Source organism: Phoxinus phoxinus (assembly GCF_949152265.1).
Source record: "Phoxinus phoxinus genome assembly, chromosome: 11".
NCBI classification, from domain to species: domain Eukaryota; kingdom Metazoa; phylum Chordata; class Actinopteri; order Cypriniformes; family Leuciscidae; genus Phoxinus; species Phoxinus phoxinus.
In genome coordinates this window covers 32117578-32137126 of record NC_136886.1, presented here as the reverse complement: position 1 = coordinate 32137126, position 19549 = coordinate 32117578, and the positions used below count along the sequence as shown (strand labels likewise).

General features: G+C 37.5%; 1 protein-coding gene across 6 annotated transcripts in view; it reads left to right on the top strand.

Annotated features, from left to right (window-relative positions):
- The window catches only part of rbm26 (RNA binding motif protein 26), a 48156-nt gene that overhangs the window by 12950 nt on the left and 15657 nt on the right, over positions 1 to 19549 (top strand). For 2 of the 6 annotated variants that reach the window (XR_013799555.1, XR_013799556.1), the window contains exons 14-26: positions 340 to 459; positions 548 to 613; positions 1864 to 1986; positions 2079 to 2153; positions 3184 to 3351; positions 3435 to 3539; positions 5557 to 5760; positions 5846 to 5932; positions 6006 to 6119; positions 7891 to 8750; positions 8841 to 8913; positions 9008 to 9401; positions 18742 to 18887. Coding sequence is in view for 4 of the 6 variants with exons in the window: in XM_079628560.1 (XP_079484686.1) it covers positions 340 to 459; positions 548 to 613; positions 1864 to 1986; positions 2079 to 2153; positions 3184 to 3351; positions 3435 to 3539; positions 5557 to 5760; positions 5846 to 5932; positions 6006 to 6119; positions 7115 to 7165; positions 7891 to 7980 (1203 nt within the window). In the remaining 2 variants the exon portion in view is untranslated. Of the gene's footprint in view, positions 1 to 339; positions 460 to 547; positions 614 to 1863; positions 1987 to 2078; positions 2154 to 3183; positions 3352 to 3434; positions 3540 to 5556; positions 5761 to 5845; positions 5933 to 6005; positions 6157 to 7114; positions 7166 to 7890; positions 8751 to 8840; positions 8914 to 9007; positions 9402 to 18741; positions 18888 to 19549 lie in introns of those variants that run through there. The other 4 variants (XM_079628560.1, XM_079628561.1, XM_079628562.1 and 1 more) reach the window with 3 other exon arrangements.

The window sequence follows — 19549 nt, the reverse complement described above, 5'->3', positions numbered from 1 at the left end:
AATCCTGGACATTTTGGGCGACATCAAAATACCGGCAAGACTCACGGAGACTCAGTAGCCTAGCCTTGTTGTTTACTGCGATCTCTTACCGGTAGGCGTGGCCTCCTAGGGCAGTGAAGCAAGTGCATTCTGGGAGTTGTTGTCTTTCATCCCCATAAGCCAAAAATAAATTTTCTGGCTTTTCTTAGTCTAGAAGGCTCCAAATTCAAAAATTATTTCACATTTCTTCTACATAAATGACCTATTTTAAATACACATTCATCTTTCCAGAGGTGAAGTATCCCTTTAATGGTTCCAGCTGTAAAATCTGATTATAGAAGCCATGTTTGTTGTTTGTAGAGCGTACAGTCTCACCAGGAGCCTGCAGGGACCACACTGAAACAGTCAGTGAAAGACCGGCTCGGACCCCTTCCCACAGCTCACCCTGATCCCTCACAGGGTCCCAACGTCCCTCCACAGGTGATTGTAATGTTGAAATGTTGTTGGATTGGCTTTGTCTTCCATGTTGTCTCAGATCTCAGCATGTCTGTTTTTCTGTTCTCTACAGAATATAACCAAAGCTTCAGTGAAGGAACGTCTGGGCTTCGCTAAACCAGCTGTCCTTGGAGGAAAGGTTTGTTTTCGTCTAGTTTTGCATAGCCAGGCTTTGTATTGCTATTATAAAGTCTAGTCCACATTTCAGCTTACTTTGACATGTTTGTGTAGAATATGTTGTGACTGTTCATTTCATATTGTGTATCACTGGCTTATTTTGAGACTCTTCTAATGGTTTATATTAGGGATGCAACAAATGAAATTTTTTTGCCGAAGCCGAAACACTTGGCCGAACACTGTTTTTCGCATTTTTTCCCCATTTATTTTGACAATTTTTCCACAATTGCATAAATTAAATAGAACAAAATGTGCTTTTTACTATTTTGTCTTGCTTTTCAAAGAGAAAATTAATGATAAACTACAATTTAAAAATATTTATTTAACAATGAACATTTTGTTTACATTCCAGCAGACATTATACCAACAAAGCACAATATAACTTAAAAAAAATAAATTGTTAAACTAATAATATTTTTATTTAACCATCTTTGAGCTTATGTTAGGCTCTATAACTGCCTACAACAAAAAGTGCATCTTTTGTTATTTGATTAACATTACTAATTAAGGCTGCTGTCATTTTAAGACCAAATGCTTGGATCTGGTAATGCAGTATCACCGAGCGGTTAAGCCATAACCGACTGTATTTATGTGAGATGATGGGCAGTTTGACTGACACCTGTGTCTGTGTCAGTATTTCACCATTCAGGCGCAAATAGAAGTGAATTCGGGATTGCGCGCTGTCTGAGAGAGCGCTTCTGGTACGCGTCATTCAGCCCGATACAACACAAGTTATTTTTTCACAACTTACTGTGCATCATTTATAACTTGATACTCTTTTTGAAGATTCTCGTTAAACACACGCACCTCTGACTTGATCTCCGCGCTGACTTGAATTACAATAAATCGTGCTGTAGACTAAGTTTTTACAGATGCACCCCTCGACAATTCAGCAGAACAGTGTCTGCAAACGGGCATTTTTGCGTCTTTCTCGGACACTGACACTCCACACTGAAGACATGTTTGCTGGATTTAAAGTGTGAGCTGTGCGCCGCTGCCTCTCACTCTATGCTGGTTGCCATTTGATCGCGTCATCATCAAAAACGTCATTGTTCGGTAAAATTTATTCAGTCTTTTCACTTATTCGGCCGAACAACGAAAGTGCTTTTTAAAAATATTTTCACCAGGATAATTTCGTTTGCCCAAAATTCGGTGCATCCCTAGTTTATATGTAATTTAAAGCTTTTACATTTTATTTTAATTTCTTTACAGGTCTTTTCCTCATCTACTGGACTGACTAAGACGGTTTATAACCCAAGTGCACTGAAAGCTGGCCAGAAGGGGGTGCCATTTGGGACTAGGGTCAGCACTGAAGATGCCATGAAAAGAAAACAGGTTTGTGTAATTGTGCTGGAAAATGCAGCTTATTTTTTTTAATGCTTGTTTGGGCAGTGTTTGTGAACGCTGGTTCTGTTGTTCTCCACCAGGAGGCGCTGAAGCTTCAGCAGGATGTCAGAAAAAAGAAACAGGAGATTTTGGAGAAGCACATTCAGACTCAGAAGGTGCGTCATTAATTGTTGCCCTTTTGTCTTGTGCATATGTTATATTAATTGGTGACAGCAACTGAATATTTTTCTCTTTTTTGAGTTGAACATCTCTGTTTTAATGATTTTGATGAAGTTAAAAAGTTAACTACCATTCAAAGTTTGAGGTCAATTTTACACATTAAATTGATCAAAATGTAACTTTTTATACATCAGAGAGTCAGGGTTTCCACAAAAAAGGAAGCATCACAACTGTTTTCAATTCAACACTGATAATAATCAGACATTTTAACTTGAGCAGCAAATCAGAATATTAGAATGATTTCTGAAGGTTCATGTGACACTGAAGACTGGAGTAATGATGATTTGCCAGCACAGAAATAAATTATTTTTAAATATATTAAAATAGAAAAGTAAACCCTTACCCTAAATGGCAATATTTCACAATATTACTGTTTTTAGTGTGTTTTTTATAAAATCAATGCAAGGCTACGTTCAGACAGCAGGCAAATGTGGCCCAAATTTGATTTTCTTTTTTCGCTCATGTGATTCAGATCTGTTTTTCTCATGACAGTGTGAACCGCACAAACCACATCTGATATTTTCAATTCCGATTTGTGCCACTTCCATATGTGGTCCTGAATCCGATTCAGATTGTATGTTTTGCAATGCGACCGTACTCTGAACGGTCACATCGAAATTCATGTGACTTACGTCTCTCTAGAACAACATTCGTCACAATTCTGCGCACATGGGAGTCACTTCGAAAGATTTTACATACCTGAAATTATCAAGACTATTGTAAAAGGTAGTCTGTAGAAAGACAGTGATGTGTCAGAGCTCATAAGTATTTTCAGTGACGGCTCTATATACAAGAAAAACATGATTTTTTTTTTTGGCTTCCACGGCTGATAACACTATACGTGTAATCACTGACTTTAATGTTCTCCATGTTTACTTCCGTATGACAGCGTGCTGCGTTTCGTCTTTTTTTGGCTGGGGTTTGGCATTAATAACTTTGACTGAGACTTGTGCGTGTCATATTCAGCTGCTGATATCTAAGCTGGAGAAGAACAAGGCCATGAAGGTGGAGGATAAAGCTCTGATCATGCAGACCCTCACCACCCTCACCAACAGCATCACCAAACTCCAGGAGGAGATAAAAGGACTGTCCAGTGCTCATGTCCTTAAGACCACTCTCAAGAGCAAAGCCCAGGTACACACACACTCTAACAAAACATGATAGTCAAGACATGAATTGTCCTGCATATGTATATCCTGATGCATGACCGTTTGCAGGCCCAGAAGGAGCTCCTGGACACAGAGTTGGACCTTTATAAGAAAATACAGGCAGGAGAGGATACTGCCGAACTCAAGATCAAATACACTCAGCTGCAGTTAGAGGTATTTCACAAGGACACCACAACTCCATTCTTCACCTCACTTTATGATTTATTTCTTGTATTTATAGTTAAAATGGATATCACTGTATATTTTTCCAGGACAATATTAAATATATATATATATATTTGCTCTCAAAACATTAAAAAGGGTATTACTTTTTTGCTCCTCATGAAAAAAAGACATTGTCTGGATGAAGAGCGATTGTTACATAGTACATAATTTTTTACTGCAAAATCAACACGGTTAAAACTTAATCTAGACTTAGTCACCAGTTACTTACTGCTTTTTTTAACCTTTTTTTTTACTAAATGAAGACTAAAGGAACAATTAAAGTCATATTTACTTGAATGCACTTTGAAAAAAGTGCAATCTTTCTACAAAAAGTGGTGGTTGTTACAATAACAAAGCAAATTCTTTAATGAACAAAGAAACCCTGAAGAGCAAAGAAGCTCATCACACATTACATAGAACAAGTAGCAGGTTTATTAGATCTATATCTGTATATATTTTTTGTCTCATTGCAATGGTTAACACATTGCATTTTAAAATTCAATTTTACATTTATATATAGATGTCAATCCATAAACTTTGCAGTGTGTAGTAGTAGCATGAGAAATAAAACTTTTATTCAAATTAGGGCTGTTTTCGACTAAGGATTTTCATAGTCGAATCTGATTCGTTAGATTTTGCCGTAGTCGACTGATAGTCGAACTTTTTTTTTTTTTTTTTAGATAGCAGCTAGATTTTTTCCATTTCAAACAAAAGAGCTAAAAAAAAACTAAAAGAAAAACATGGTGTGTAACAAATACCTTTTATTAATTTAAAGCCAGATGAACAAAACATCACATATCAAACATCAGAAAAGTTCACATAAAATAGGAACAAATTGGCTTCAAAAACAACAACGTGCCAAAACATGCCTTTATCTCTCACTTAGGAACCTATTTCTTGGCTTTTAATTCAGTTCACACTCAGGAATCGGGATAAAATAAATAAATAAAATTAAACTTAGCGCAACAGCCTGGCACTAGTCTAAAATGTCATAAACATTTTTCAAAATACAATAAGCCTGCCTGAATAAATAAAAACAATTACTCAACAACGAAAATAAACATAGGCCTAATATAAATCATAATCGAATGGGCTTCAGAAAGTGCACATGCAGCAAAAAAGAAAAGAAAAAGGAAAGGATCTTCGTTGCTGAGACGCTTCGCGCGCAGCCTTCAGCTTGCACTTAACTTTCTTTGGGTCATCTTTAACCTTCTCTAAATACTCCCACACTTTTGATGATTTTTTTAGAAGCCATTGTGAGCCAATAAATCCGTAAATGCTAACAAATGCGGTCCGGACGTTACAGGCATGTAGTGTGCTGCTGCTCATTGGTTACATAACACTCAGCGCCGCCGCTCCCACCACGCGCATCACGCGCTCTGCGCACCAAGAGCTAAGGTGAGGGGGCACCAAAAAAATAGCCTAATGAAAAATCAATAATTATAATGCCGATATTATTTCAGTATAGAAATACAGACATCCCAAATGAAGTTCCGGGAGTCTTCCGCATATTGATAGCGGCTCACTGATGCCCGCGAATTAGTTAAAATCTCTGGAATCTAGAGCGAGCGCGTCCGCGAGACAGAGACTGTGCTCCAAACCGCGTAGCGCGTGCACGGCAGAGAGGGAGAGAGAGCAAGTCCGCGCGCGTCATAAATAAATTATGCAATTATGCTTAGGGCACCAAAATGGCTAGCAGCGGCTCTGATAACACTTCCCTACTATTCGACCATGAGGTTCATAGTCGAATCAGACCTCTCCGAATCGAATCGTCGAATCCTCGACTATTAGAAGTCAGCCCTAATTCAAATTGTCATTGGGTTGTAAACAAAGCTAGCAAAGAACAGTCCCCGGTTTTGGTTTATTTCTTATACTCATCTTATACTCAATCAGACCTTCCACCGGGTGGCACTACAGTGCTACTTAAACTCTATAAGCTTGTATTAGATCTCTTCTTTATATTCAGGCTGCCAAAAGGGGGCTTTTGACCTCAGGACGTGGGAGGGGGGCCCACTCCAGGGGTCGGGGGGCCATGAGGAGCCGCGGCCGAGGAATGCGAGGGCGCGGGAGAGGAGCTCCAAATCACGCTGTGGTGGATCATCGACCCAGAGCTTTAGAGATCAGCGGTTTCACTGAGGCAGATCGAGTCGACCTGCTGCCGCACTTCGCAGTGAGTAACTTTAAAGGGCACATTGCATCACAAAGCTTATGAGAAATGTCTTTGACTCATAACCACTTTTCCCACTAACCTTCAGCAATATGGGGATATTGAAGATTGCCAGATGGAGGATTCTTGTCTTAGTGCCATCATTACGTACAAAAGTCGCGGAGAGGCTGAACAGGTACTAACATATTTACATGTGCATATACATGCACGCCTTCATGTGGACTCTAAACTTCAACTCTGTTCCTCAGGCGGCCATCCACGGCATTCGGTTAAATAATCAGGAGCTGCGTTTGGCCTGGCACAAGCCCACGGCTTCCCTCAACACAACAGACCTGGATGAGGCTGAACCTGAGGATGAGGAGGTACGCCCTTCATCACTGTTCACTTGAAGTGTATTTGGTCAGTCTTTTTTGTAGCTGTTTGTATTTATTTAATTAGGTTTGAAAGTAATTTAACTATGTATTACAACATAATAATGTTCGCATGAAATTAAGCTAAAATGATGATGCACACTACTGCTCAAAAGTTTGGAGTCAGTAAGAAGTTTTTGAAATGTATTAGTTGTATTCATCAAGGATGCATTTAATTTTGCAGAAGTGTTGGTAAAGACATTTACAATGTTACGGAAATGTCAAATAAATAGCATGCGTCACAGTTTCTACAAAGTATGAACAGCATAACTGTTTTCTAATAACTGAGTAATAATAATCAGAAATGTGTCTTGGGTAGTAAAATCAGCATTTGAGAATGATTTCTTATGACTTTTTAAGCATCATTACTCCAGTCTTCAATTACATTTTAAATCATATTAAAATAAAAAGTATGTTTTTATGATATAAAAAATATTTCACAATATAAATAAATTTGATCAAATAAATCCAACTTTAGTGAGCATAAGAAACTTCTTTCAAAAGCATGAAAAAATCTTTTCAACCCCAAACTTTTTAACGGTTGTATATTGAACACACATTTTTGGATTATTCAATAGCGTAAATACTTCACATACTGAAAGGTTCTTCATCTTAATTTAGTTGTTGTTTCGGACTTATTGGTCACAAACCAAAATATCAGATTATTTATGACAAATGCAATCATCAGTGCATGTACAGCTTTATCTAAGATAACTTTTATAAAACAGTTCATATGAGCCACATTTACGACTGTTACATAGGGCCTGTTTACACCTGGTCACTTCATGGGTTTCTACTGATTGGATGGCTTGATTTGTTAAAACCGCTCCATTTACAATTGGCCGCATAACTAATATAAATCCGAACTTCAATTTCCGCGCTATATGCAAATTTTAGTTCACGTCAACGAAAGCAACAGATATGAGCTGCATTTTATTTATCATCAGCTAATATCAAGATCAAAGAGCGCAATAGGAGAGAGAGCGGCATCAGCACTGGTAAGATCATCTAGTCTCTACTTTTAATGAAGATGATTGTGTGTTGAGCGTCTGCGACTTCATTTGCGGCAGTTTGTGCGTTGGCTTGGTGAAGAGATGCTCAGCTACTCATCTGCACTGATGCATGTTACAGCAGCGCTGTCACATCTGGCTATAACATGTCATATAGCCTATAAACACGCTCTCACACGGTTTTGGGAGGAGTAAAATGCATTTACACGTCCAGTTTCGTCTGGAATGCATCTCAGACCACTCGAAAGCGCTTCGGAGGGCATTTACACCTGGTCTTCTCACGATCGGATGGCTATCCGATCAGAGAAAATGCATGAAGTGACCAGGTGTAAAAAGGCCCTAAATAGCCAATACATGTCATGCACACCTGTGACCACACAACATTAGAATTATTTTCTGTTGTGGAAAGTAATGTTTCTTAGCAACTGTAAACATCTTTGTATTGCCTACAACTTATCTTCATAAATACAGGCCACACGCCGCTGTATTTCCGTATTATTCCTTGTTTCATCGATGTTATTGAGTGTAAATAACAGTTCTGATTACATAGAGCTTGCGTATAGAGTGAATGTCCCATGGTGTAAGCACAAAACATTTGTAACGTCACATGGTATGTAACGTCACTTAGACCAGCAATTTGTGACTGACCACCTGGAAAAGTTTCATAATTGAGCGTGCATTTGGTTCTGACTGTGTGTTCTGATTGGTTCCAGTTTCCAGAGGATTCGCTCGTGGACGATTCCCTGCTGCAGGACGACGATGAAGAGGAAGACGATAACGAGTCGCGCTCATGGCGTAGATGAAGATGAAGTCTTCTGTCCAGTCCTGCTGCACTGCACCACTCTTGAGTTCTGTGTTTTTGAAATGGTTGTTTTTAAAATTCTAATTTACATTTCATTAGCTTTTTTATTTTACTTATCAAACCTGAGCAGCACATCGAGATCGTCTGTCAGAAGGCTGTGAATTTGAATAACTGAGTTGTGAAATTTCATGAGTAATTTGGTTTTTCACCCTCATTGATTGTTTTGTATCGTGTCAAAACATTGACTAACTTTTGCTTTTATTTGAGTTTTTTTATGGTCAGTATGTTGACCCAGATTTCTTTTGAACAGTTCTGAAAATGTTACAGTTTGAAAGTAATATGGAGAATGTTTCAATTTCAAAGACCACAGTAGAGCATTTTTGAAGCATTGTCATGAAACATGTTGTACGCTTTCCTTAGTATAATCAGCCTGATGAGGATGTAGCTTTTGTGTACATATTTTATGTATGAATTTTAATGGTTTGTATGAATTCTTTGCTTCTGAATTCATCACCTGAGTTTAATTTTGAACTGTAAAAAAAAAATAAAGAATTGAAATGGTCTAGAAAAAATAACAGCTGTAAAAAAAGAAAAAAATATTGAGAGCTCTGCTGCAAAAGCAGCATTGAGAAAAGAAAAAAAAATCTGAACAGCTGAATAAAGACCATTTCAACCCCCCCACCCCCAAATCCTCACAAAAAGAGCAAATTTCCTAAATTCTTCATGCACTACAGTACCAGCAGGTATGTAGCATGAACAGCATAAAATGAGGTAAGCAAGATGTTTTTATATATTACACATTTCTTTTAAAATCTTTTTTTTGGTGACTAACTGTAACTGTTGTGCATTCCTGCCCATTAGGCCATGTGTGATGCAATAAAATGATTATGGATGAAGGTTGAACTACATCGGATGACCGAAACATAACATAACGGTATGGATTTCGTTTCATTCTTGATGGCCTCTCTCTAGTTTTTGGACATTTCATTGTCAACTCATGATAAAATTGCCCACCTATTTTCCCACAGGGACACTAAAACCTGTTTTTACAATATTTGTTGACCCTTGCCGCCATCGCACCATCTTGGTTACTTGTATCCGGAGCCCCCTACAACCTCCGAGCATCACATTTGCATAGTGGAGAACGAATTACCCAATCAGAGCTGTGGCAGTCGGTGATGTGGCTCTCCCACCTTGGTGCCTGTCATGGAAACTCAGCTAATTGTGAAGAATTGGATTTGCACTTGGAGTGTGCCATGAAGCTCAGCTTTACCCCCACCAACTAAACCTCGTCCCGACCCAGCAAGGGGGCCCTTAAGTGGACGCGATCCCCCTCCTACACGACCTCATGCTGCAATCTTCTCCCAATCCCCCCTCCGTCCACGGCCGGGACCTGATCTCTCACCGTAGCACAGGCCTAAAGTGAGTGTGTGTGTGTGTCCCATTCCTCCCCTAGTTAAAAGTTGACCTTTGACCTCTATACCAGTGTAATATAACATTTTAATAAGCTTTGTTGGGTCAGTTAGTGTGTCGTTACTATGGAGATTTTCACGGCGTGAGGGATGAAAAGCGCCATTCTTAAATAGAGCTATTTAATCTGAGGGACTCCCGCAGCCTGACTACTCTGTAATGAAGTGATGTATTTGTTAAACCGGGACTCATCGTGAGCTGCGAGTCCGTGAGGCGAATGCGTTTCCGGCAGGATAAACCACGTAATGTGTTTACCACAGAAAACGTGGGCTAACGAGTTTAGAGCGTGTCGGAGAGCTTCAGCTAACGCGTTTACATTGGCCCCGTCATTTGTAAAGGCTCTTTAATCTGTAATATGTGTCAGTAAGATAAATGGGTTTATTTCTTAACCGGTGAAGTAAATTATGTGTTAGAATTGAAAATAAGGTGTGAAGTTGGCATCGAGACTTATATTGTTAGTCCCCATCTTGCATATTTAGGTCATTTAAAGGGATAGTTCACCCAAAAAGGAAAATAGTCATTTACTCGCCCTCATGTTGTTCCTAACCGGTTTCTGTTGAACACAAAATATATAATGAATGTTGGTATATTTTAAAGAACAGTTGACCGTATTCATTGGTTTCCATAAAAATATAATATTTTGTGTTCAGCAGAAGAAAGAAACTCATACTGGTTTGGCACAACTTGAGGGTGAGTAAATGTTAAAAGAAATTATTTTATTTTTGGTTGAACTTATCCCTTTAATGTATGCAAAAATCATAACTTGTCCTGCTTATGTGAATTTACATATAACCCACATTCAGCTCTGAAGTCTCATTTATTGGTTTGTTTCATTAAAATGTGCTCGTCTTTATGGTGTGCGATGGGTGACGGTGGCCTCCTCCTGCCCAACCTCTCTCGTACCCTCCTGCTAGTGCTGAGAACAACTCTTTAATATTTTATGTGATCACGAGCCTCTATAAGCAAATTTCAGTCCCCAGCAAGTTCAGCCAAAACATGATTAATTTAGTGTTTATCCCCGACATCCTTTAAAAAAAACAAAACCCCCTCGGCCAGACGTGCAGAGCTCAGTTTGAGACTAAATCTCGAACTCTACATCATAATACAGGCCTGAGGAGAAATCTATGTGGCCGCATTTTCTTGTTTGGATATCTGAGAAACAGGAAGACCGAGTTTCCTTGAACTGGTTTTCATGCCACTGGGCGGCAGTCGCTATAGACTAAACAAATGCCACTGCTTGTGCTTGCAAGAATGCAACATTTCATTTTTCTTTTGGTAAAATTATCAAGTAAATGGAGATGAACGGTAGACAGGAGCACTAGCTGCCATATGCAACCATGACATCACTGATTTGACACATTTAAAATGCTTAAATTAGATAAGTTTTATCAGTGTAAATGACTAAAAGTGAAGGATTACCAAGAATACATAGTGTAAAGGGTTAGTTTGGCCAAGTTAGTTTGGCCAATGTCCTCATGTCGTTCCAAATACACACGACTTAATTTGTTTATTTTTCTAAACGCAAAAGATATTTTTAATTAAACCTGAGATATTTCTGTCACTATTAAAAGTCTATTCAACCAGAATGTTTCAAAAAGTATAAATAAATAAATAATTAATAATAATAATTTGGAAGTATATGAGGGTGAGTAAATAATAACAGAATGTTAATTTTTGGGTGAACTAACCTTAAAGTCCTTACAAAACCGTTGCAATGTTCTCTGTGTTCATTTTGGACTGAGCATTAAAAATGTCTACCAGCCGTAGAAAAGTGCGGTTACACTGTAACAAGGACACCTTTTAATAAAGTGCAATTCTACAATTACGGTAAACAAAACTGGAAGTTGTGGTTGGCAGAAATGTACTGAACAAATACGGTAGCAACATTTGAGGTTTTACAGATTTACAGTAAAAAAAAAAAAATCGTATTTCTTTAACTGATAATGTTAATATACCAACCTGCACTAATATCTGTTTTGTACCTTTGTAATACACTTTCTCATCACCATATTTTTTTGTTGGTTGTCAAAGTCACATGATTTATCACGTGAACAAGCAGCTTTTCCACAAGCCAAGACGGTAAATACTGATTTATAAAAGGTGCACAGTTTCATTCATGCAAACCATTTAAACACATTTTTACTATATTTGACCGTTAAAATTTTTATCTTTTTTTCAAGTGCAATATAATTGCATGTTCCTACTATAAGATTAAGGTTAGTTGCTTGTAATTATGCAATTATGTTATAATCTGTTATTAAGTAGATGTAACATGTAAATTAAACTATTACCATTTGTGCTCTTTCAAATTGACTAAAAGTTCAATATGACATTTACATACTACACTGTATATTGGTTTGCATATTCTCATCATATGAATTCACATTGAATGAGTATGCCACAGAATGCTAACTTTGCAAGAGCTTCTCATGTCTTCTGCAATTGGACATCAGTTTTTGACTCAAGGTCCCCGTATGACCAAGACAATATTCAAAGGCCCTCCTATTTAAGCTATTATGTGCTTTTGTTGAAGCACATAATAGAAAAACAAAACAAAAACAAATACAATATCAATTTAACATTGTGCATTCTTATTTTTAGTATTTTTTATTAGCATTTAATTAAGATCAGTAGAACTAAAATAAAGTAAATTATTAAAATTAAGTTATTGAGGCCCCCTAGTGGGACCACGGTAAAGTAATTTAAGAAGAATTAATTGCAATTTTACAGAAGTATAAGGATTATCAACACAGCACTAGTAATGACAGATTACTGTAGTTGTGTTTTGCGCTTGCTTGTCTGTTTTTTGCGCACGTCTCTCTGGGTGAGTTGTCAAGAGTCTCCATCTGTCTCACTCTGTGGCGTCGGTAAAGGTGCTGACAGAAGCGTTGGCTGTTTGAACTTTACACTGGCCTTGTCATGCAGACAACTGCCCTCAGCTGAACCACAAATCCCAGATTCCCCAGCAACATGGCAAAATTAGCTCCATAAATCAGAGGGGCTTCTGGGAATATGCCCTGTGTTGCCAGGGGCAATGGATCATCCCAGATACTGGTGTCAGGGGTGCGTGAGTCTCGGTGCCACAGGACACGAGACCGCGGGCACATCCAGCCGTCGCTTGTGTTAAAAATACTCCAGTGAACTCGAAGAGATGTTTGTCAGTGTAAATATTCACACGCTCATGCAAAGCCCTTTTTTATTTATATATGCATTGGCTAGTGTGTGATGTCATTTTTATTAAAGGTATTCAGTAGAGTAGATTTTGAACTGTTGTTGTCATCATGGCTACATTTGCAGTAGATCGACACTTTTTTTTTTCCCTAGTTCTTTGATTTCTGAATGACAGTGTGCTGCAAATATGCAGTTTTGCATGATGTTACATTCCCCTTACCCCTTCATATTTTTTTTACAATATAAGAGACATCATAAAAGTTTAAAATTGCATGTTATTTCCTTAGTACTGTCCTAAAAAATGGTATTTCACATAATGGATATTTACATATAGTCCATAAGATAAAATAACTTGATTGATTAAAAATGGCCAGTTAAAAAGTGTGTGTGTGTGTGTGTGTGTGTGTGTGTGTGTGTGTGTGTGTGTGTGTGTGTGTGTGTGTGTGTGTGTGTGTGTGTGTGTGTGTGTGTGTGTGTGTGTGTGTGTGTGTGTGTGTGTGTGTGTGTGTGTGTGTGTGTGTGTGTGTGTGTGTGTGTGTGTGTGTGTGTGTGTGTGTGTGTGTGTGTGTGTGTGTGTGTGTGTGTGTGTGTGTGTGTGTGTGTGTGTGTGTGTGTGTGTGTGTGTGTGTGTGTGTGTGTGTGTGTGTGTGTGTGTGTGTGTGTGTGTGTGTGTGTGTGTGTGTGTGTGTGTGTGTGTGTGTGTGTGTGTGTGTGTGTGTGTGTGTGTGTGTGTGTGTGTGTGTGTGTGTGTGTGTGTGTGTGTGTGTGTGTGTGTGTGTGTGTGTGTGTGTGTGTGTGTGTGTGTGTGTGTGTGTGTGTGTGTGTGTGTGTGTGTGTGTGTGTGTGTGTGTGTGTGTGTGTGTGTGTGTGTGTGTGTGTGTGTGTGTGTGTGTGTGTGTGTGTGTGTGTGTGTGTGTGTGTGTGTGTGTGTGTGTGTGTGTGTGTGTGTGTGTGTGTGTGTGTGTGTGTGTGTGTGTGTGTGTGTGTGTGTGTGTGTGTGTGTGTGTGTGTGTGTGTGTGTGTGTGTGTGTGTGTGTGTGTGTGTGTGTGTGTGTGTGTGTGTGTGTGTGTGTGTGTGTGTGTGTGTGTGTGTGTGTGTGTGTGTGTGTGTGTGTGTGTGTGTGTGTGTGTGTTCATCCTGCCCACTGTTCTTCAGAAAAATCCATGACCAGGGTAAATTGTACTTATTTAGTGTCTTCTGGGAAATGTGTAACTATCTTCTGTAGCTTCTGGAGAGCTGTTCTAAATGAAACAAAACAAAATAAGAAAACAAGTTTTCACACCGGCTCTTGATGCATTGTTTCTCCTGCTGGAGCATCAGTGAATGTTTGCAGCTTTTATATGTAAACATCTGTTATGTGCAATACCTTATTCAGGACAGTACTAAATAAGAAATAGCATGACATGTTTATGATGCCTCTTATTTTGTGAAAATTAGCTTTATGCAGATTCAACAAGAATGTAACTCATATATTATGGAGCTTTATCCAGAATGTTTTTGTGAGTTACATGTTTTCCCGCTCGTTGCACAATACCCTGAGCTGCAATTCATCATTATTGCATCTTATTACATTGTAATTATTATGTAATAACATCAATCTTTTGAACTGGACCTTTGCAGTTGATTTTGCTGCTTTTTTCCAACACTTTGATATTTACATATGAACACGTTTTATTCATATGCAAACCTTGTTGATTGTCCATATGTGTACTTCACTCCAAGACTTGTCTTGTGTGTGTTGGCCAGTTAATGTAAACCCAATGATGTATTGACATTCTGATTTGCACAGATGTGACAGGCTGTAACGAAGGTTAAAGATGTCAATTTAATTATGGGTCAAAGGTCACATTACTTTACAAACACATTCTGGAACCAAGATGACAGATTACAATGATCTCAAGTCATTTAGGTTCCTTATGTTACTGTAAATTGAAGATAAAGAATATGGGGGTGATGTTGGTGAAATGCATATTATTCTTTTTTTTTTACTTTTTAGATTATTTTTTAATTTGATCCTGAAAGTTGAAGAGATGTGACTTGAATCCTCTCTAATAACTTTTTCTTAAAGCAATTAAATAATTATCCTGGTTATTGCAGCAAGTTTTCAATCACTTGCTTTGATTCCCAAGCCTGTTGTTGTCTGGATGCTATCTGCAAAAATAATTGGCCTCTGTTAAAGATCTCTGACCTTCTGTTGTTATACCGGTCAGTGCGACGCAGTTCAAAGGATCAATCCTGCTGCACTTCGCTGTTTTAAACTCCGAGTGGAAATAAAGAGACTGCATCAGGACCCCAGGGGCTATTCAACATCCCCCTCCACCCCCAAACACTGCTATCTGTAAATTAGCTGACTTTGTGACCCTGCCTGTAATTGCATTAGTTTATCAATGTAGCACACAATTTATTATCTGGAGCAATAACCGCACACGCACACAGGACTGGTCTCAGCGCGTGGGGTCTCAGGACTCGCCTCACACAGTAATTAGAGAGGATTTCAGAAGACATTATCTAATGCTTGTGTTTGAGAGTGTGCTGGTATACAGACCTGTGAGCACATGAATACACACACCAGACCTTTATTCACATCTATCTGTCTTATCAGCCAGGTGCCAATAATACAAATATTCGATCATCAATGGTATTTGTTAAAGCCGGGTTCACACTACGATTCTGGCCATCTGAGGCCCTGTTTACATCCGGTATTAAGATCAGATCACAAGTGGACGACGCTAAATGCAGGTGTAAACGGTTCCAGAGTTGAAAACACATTTAACCGGATTGCTTTCGTAGTGTAAACGCTCATGTGGTCGAATGTGTTCAAACAGCCTCAAAAGACCGTCTACTCTCCGTCTACTGACCTAATCCATAAACCTTATGGGAAGAGCGCTAGCCAGATGGGATTTAAACTTTGTCGGCTGAAGATCTAAGTTTGGTTTGAAGATGAAAAATGTGCCAAGCACAATGTTCTCTCATATTTCTGATTTCTAACACACACTCACAACGTTCGGCTGGTCTTGTGTCTGTCAGGGCAGAAACTAAAGCTGATGCTCTCCGTGCGTTCATATGTAAATTGCGCAAGATTATTTTGTCCATTAGGTCGAAAGATCTGAAAAAAACCCTATTAATTTTCCCGCCAATAGACCCTTCCCTCGAAGAAATCAGGACAGAAGTGATTGAAAGTTGACAAAAGAAATTGATTAAAACACCAGGTCTAAACGGGAATGTCTCCCTCGTCTACTTGTGATCCGATCGACCAAAATGCATCTTAATACCAGGAGTAAACAGGACCTGAGACAAATGTTGAGAATGCTACAAGATTCCTCTGATCCTAGGCCAAAATCTGAAGTGTTGAACGCTAGTTTGACATATTAGCCAATGGCGATTAATGACCATTGTGATCAAATTGTGGCAGTGTTAGAAGATTTGACGCACAGTCCTGTAGTGTGACTTCTCCTACGACAGCCGTAATTACACGCAACTAACCCTAAACCAATGCTTAACCCTACATGGTTAATATTACTTAGTATAATTACACTGTAACAGGACATCTTAAAATAACGGGTAACCCACAATTCTTTAAGAAAAACATCCCAGGTTATCCAGTATTTCCGACAACTACAAATGTTCTGCGAGTCAAATTGACCCGGAACGTAATATAAGGTTTATCATGGGCAAGTACCACACACATTTTTTTCTGAAAAGATAAATCAGTTTATGTCCATAATTATTAGTTACATACTTTAGAAATTTAGCATGGTCAACATAGTTTTTCCCTGAATAGCAGAGTTCCTACATTTCTTTTTACTTCATTGTAATAACAAAAGAAACAACAATTCTTAAAGCGTGTAACACTCTTTGATGGAGATCATATTAATTTAAGATTATACTGTAGAAACAATAACAGTGCTTACTATGATATTTTGGCAGACACTGTAAAAAGCGTTGATGCATCGTTGAGAAGATAATATACTGTATATCTGGCAGATTATTGCATAATCTAATCATAATAATCTAATTATGGTAGCCAATACCTACAAAATACAACCCTTTTTCATCCCCCCCACCCCCCTGTAAAACCCACCAACTTCAATTTTCCAGTCTACTCTTTTTTCCATTGCCATTTATTTTGAAGATTATTATGAACTAGATCAAAATATTTTGAAACTGAATCAATTCCAACCAAACTGAATGGTTATAACATGTCAGATTCTCTTAAGAATCGAATCATTATCAGATGAAATATTTAGTGATAAGTTCTTGCAAAAGTATTAACACATATTAATATATATATATTCTTTAATTTATTCTCTGCTTTACTGTTTGGGGTAATGTGGAACCTGATACAGAAGAAGAGCAGGTCAGTGTCTCTGCCATATATACCATATATTTATGATTTCTTCTCACCATCTCGCATGCTTCATCATGACTTTCTGATCATGAATGGAACGACCTTTTATCACTCCGTCTAACATCTTGTAAATTATCATGATTTCTTTGACCGCTCATGGGTGCATATTTACTCACCGCGAGTCATCTGTTCAGATCCGCCGCATGGAGATTCAATCTTTTCGTCTCCTGTCCCTGTTATATGCACCTTCAAGCTGTTTAATTAAAGCATGTATTATTAATCCCACTATATTTGAGTCGTTTTTCCTGTGCCTGCGCAGATATGACTGCTACATTACGGGTAAATTGTTTTGCAGTAATTCCCATTTAATGTTTCTCTCGTAATCAGTGGCTTTAGTGCGGCAGGAGGCACGGGAGCGAGAGGAGAGCCGGGACAGGGGAGGCCGTTACTGTAGCTTACCGTTTGATGTGCCAATCGCATATTTGGGGCCTGTAATTAGGTCTGTTTTACAAGTCAAATGCAGCGCCAATGACAGTCGCAAAATATGAGCTTAATAAAAAGTGCCAGCTGAGACGATGCTTCCCCCGTCCTCGTCTTTTTCTCTGTCTCGCTCTCAGAAATATCAGCTTCAGTGTAAAGTCAGCTCAAGGCCAGTAATGATTCTTCCTGACTTCACAGTTGTTCATTCTAATATACGGCCAACCATATCTTGCAGATATTAAGATTATCAGACCTCAACGCTCGTATATCTAGAGGTGCCGGAAGCCACATTGGTACCAGACATTGGCACTTGATTACTATACATTCATTCCAACTCAATGGAAATTGGTTTGATAGAGTTGGAGTGATTAGTTAGATGAGACAGTTTGAGCCGTTCTTAACTGTTCAAAAGTTCACCACGTCTCCTTCTAGAAATACCATCAAATGTTTGTTCTCGGCCATTCCCGTTTTGTATTAGCTTTCAAAATCTACAACATTTTAAAAATGTTTTGTGATATAAGTGGAAGTATTTCCATAAAAAAATGTTCAAGCTCAAACACGTATTTATTTGCACAACAAGAAGAGCATGATGGACATCAAGAGCCATTACTCAGTTATCTTACACAAGTTAATGATATATTATAATATATAGTTTTTACCATATACCATTTTTTTTACCATCTTTTGAAATCTCCTGTTTGATAAAATATTACAAATCAAGGATACAAACCACATGACAATTGATCAAATCCATTGCTAATACTTACTGATGTTTGTTCTGTTGTTTTTTTCTCTCCAAACTGATGTCACTTCCTGTTGGATGATGTCATTATGGAACTGGCTCTTGTTAAAGGCATTTTACAACTCATACAGAAAACAATGATGAACATCATCAATTTCTGAATTAACATTTTATTTTTATATATTTGTAAAAATATCTAAAAGGTTAAAAATAAACTTTATTTAGGATATTGGAATAATTCTTCATTATTATTTCTTAAAAAGCAATGGAGCAGTTTGTTTTAAAATATTAATGTATAAACTTTTGTGTTGAAAACAGGAAATGGTTGAACCCCAAGAAAAAAAAATATATTTCTCAATACATATGTTTGAAAACATTTCAATTAATAGTTAAACCTCTTCACATTTATAGAAACATTCAATCAATACCTACAGAAAATGATGCAAGAAAAATCCAGAGTATAAAACTGACATAAATACAAAAATGACATTTCTAAGAAAACGTCACATGCATTTTGAAACTGAAGATTTTCCCTTTTTTATAATTTCAGGAATCCCGTTCATCATTGGCACAGGATTGTTTGCGGCATCACTTCCTGTCTTCATCCTTTTGGTCACTTTAATCCTGTTGAAAGATCAAATTAAAGAATATTTTCAAAGAGATTCCGCTCACTGTACTCTCAAAAGTTTGTGGTCGGTAAGTTTTAGAAAGAAGTCTCTTCTGCTCACTGAGGGTGCATTTATTTGATGATACAAAAAAAAAATGCAGTAAAAATAGGCTAATATTATGAAATATTATAGCGATTAAAAATAACTTTATTTGAATGTAATTTTTTCCTGTGATGGCAAGATGAATTTTTAGAAATCATTCTAATATGGTGATTTGCTGCTCAAGAAACATTTATTATTATTATTATTATTATTATTATCATTGTTGTAAAACAGTTGCTGCTTCATAGTTTTGTTGAAACCATAATTTTTTCAGGATAAAAAAAAATATATATATCAGGATTTTTTAAAGAATATAAAATTCAAAAGTAGAACATTTATTTAAAATGGAAATCATTTGTAACTATATAAATGTCTTTACACTGTAAAAAATTATATGATCATTAAGTTATGACATGTTTTTAAGTAAGTTTAATGTCATTTAATTTAAGATTGTACTTTAAAATTTAAGGCAGCATCTCTTTAACTTTAATCTCTCTAATAATATGATCATTAAGTTATGACAAATTTTCAAGTACGGTACAATCTTAAATTAAATTACATTAAACGTACTTAAAAACATGTCATAACTTAATGATTACCGTATATAATTAGAGCGAGATTAAAGTTAAAGAGATGCTGCCTTATGTT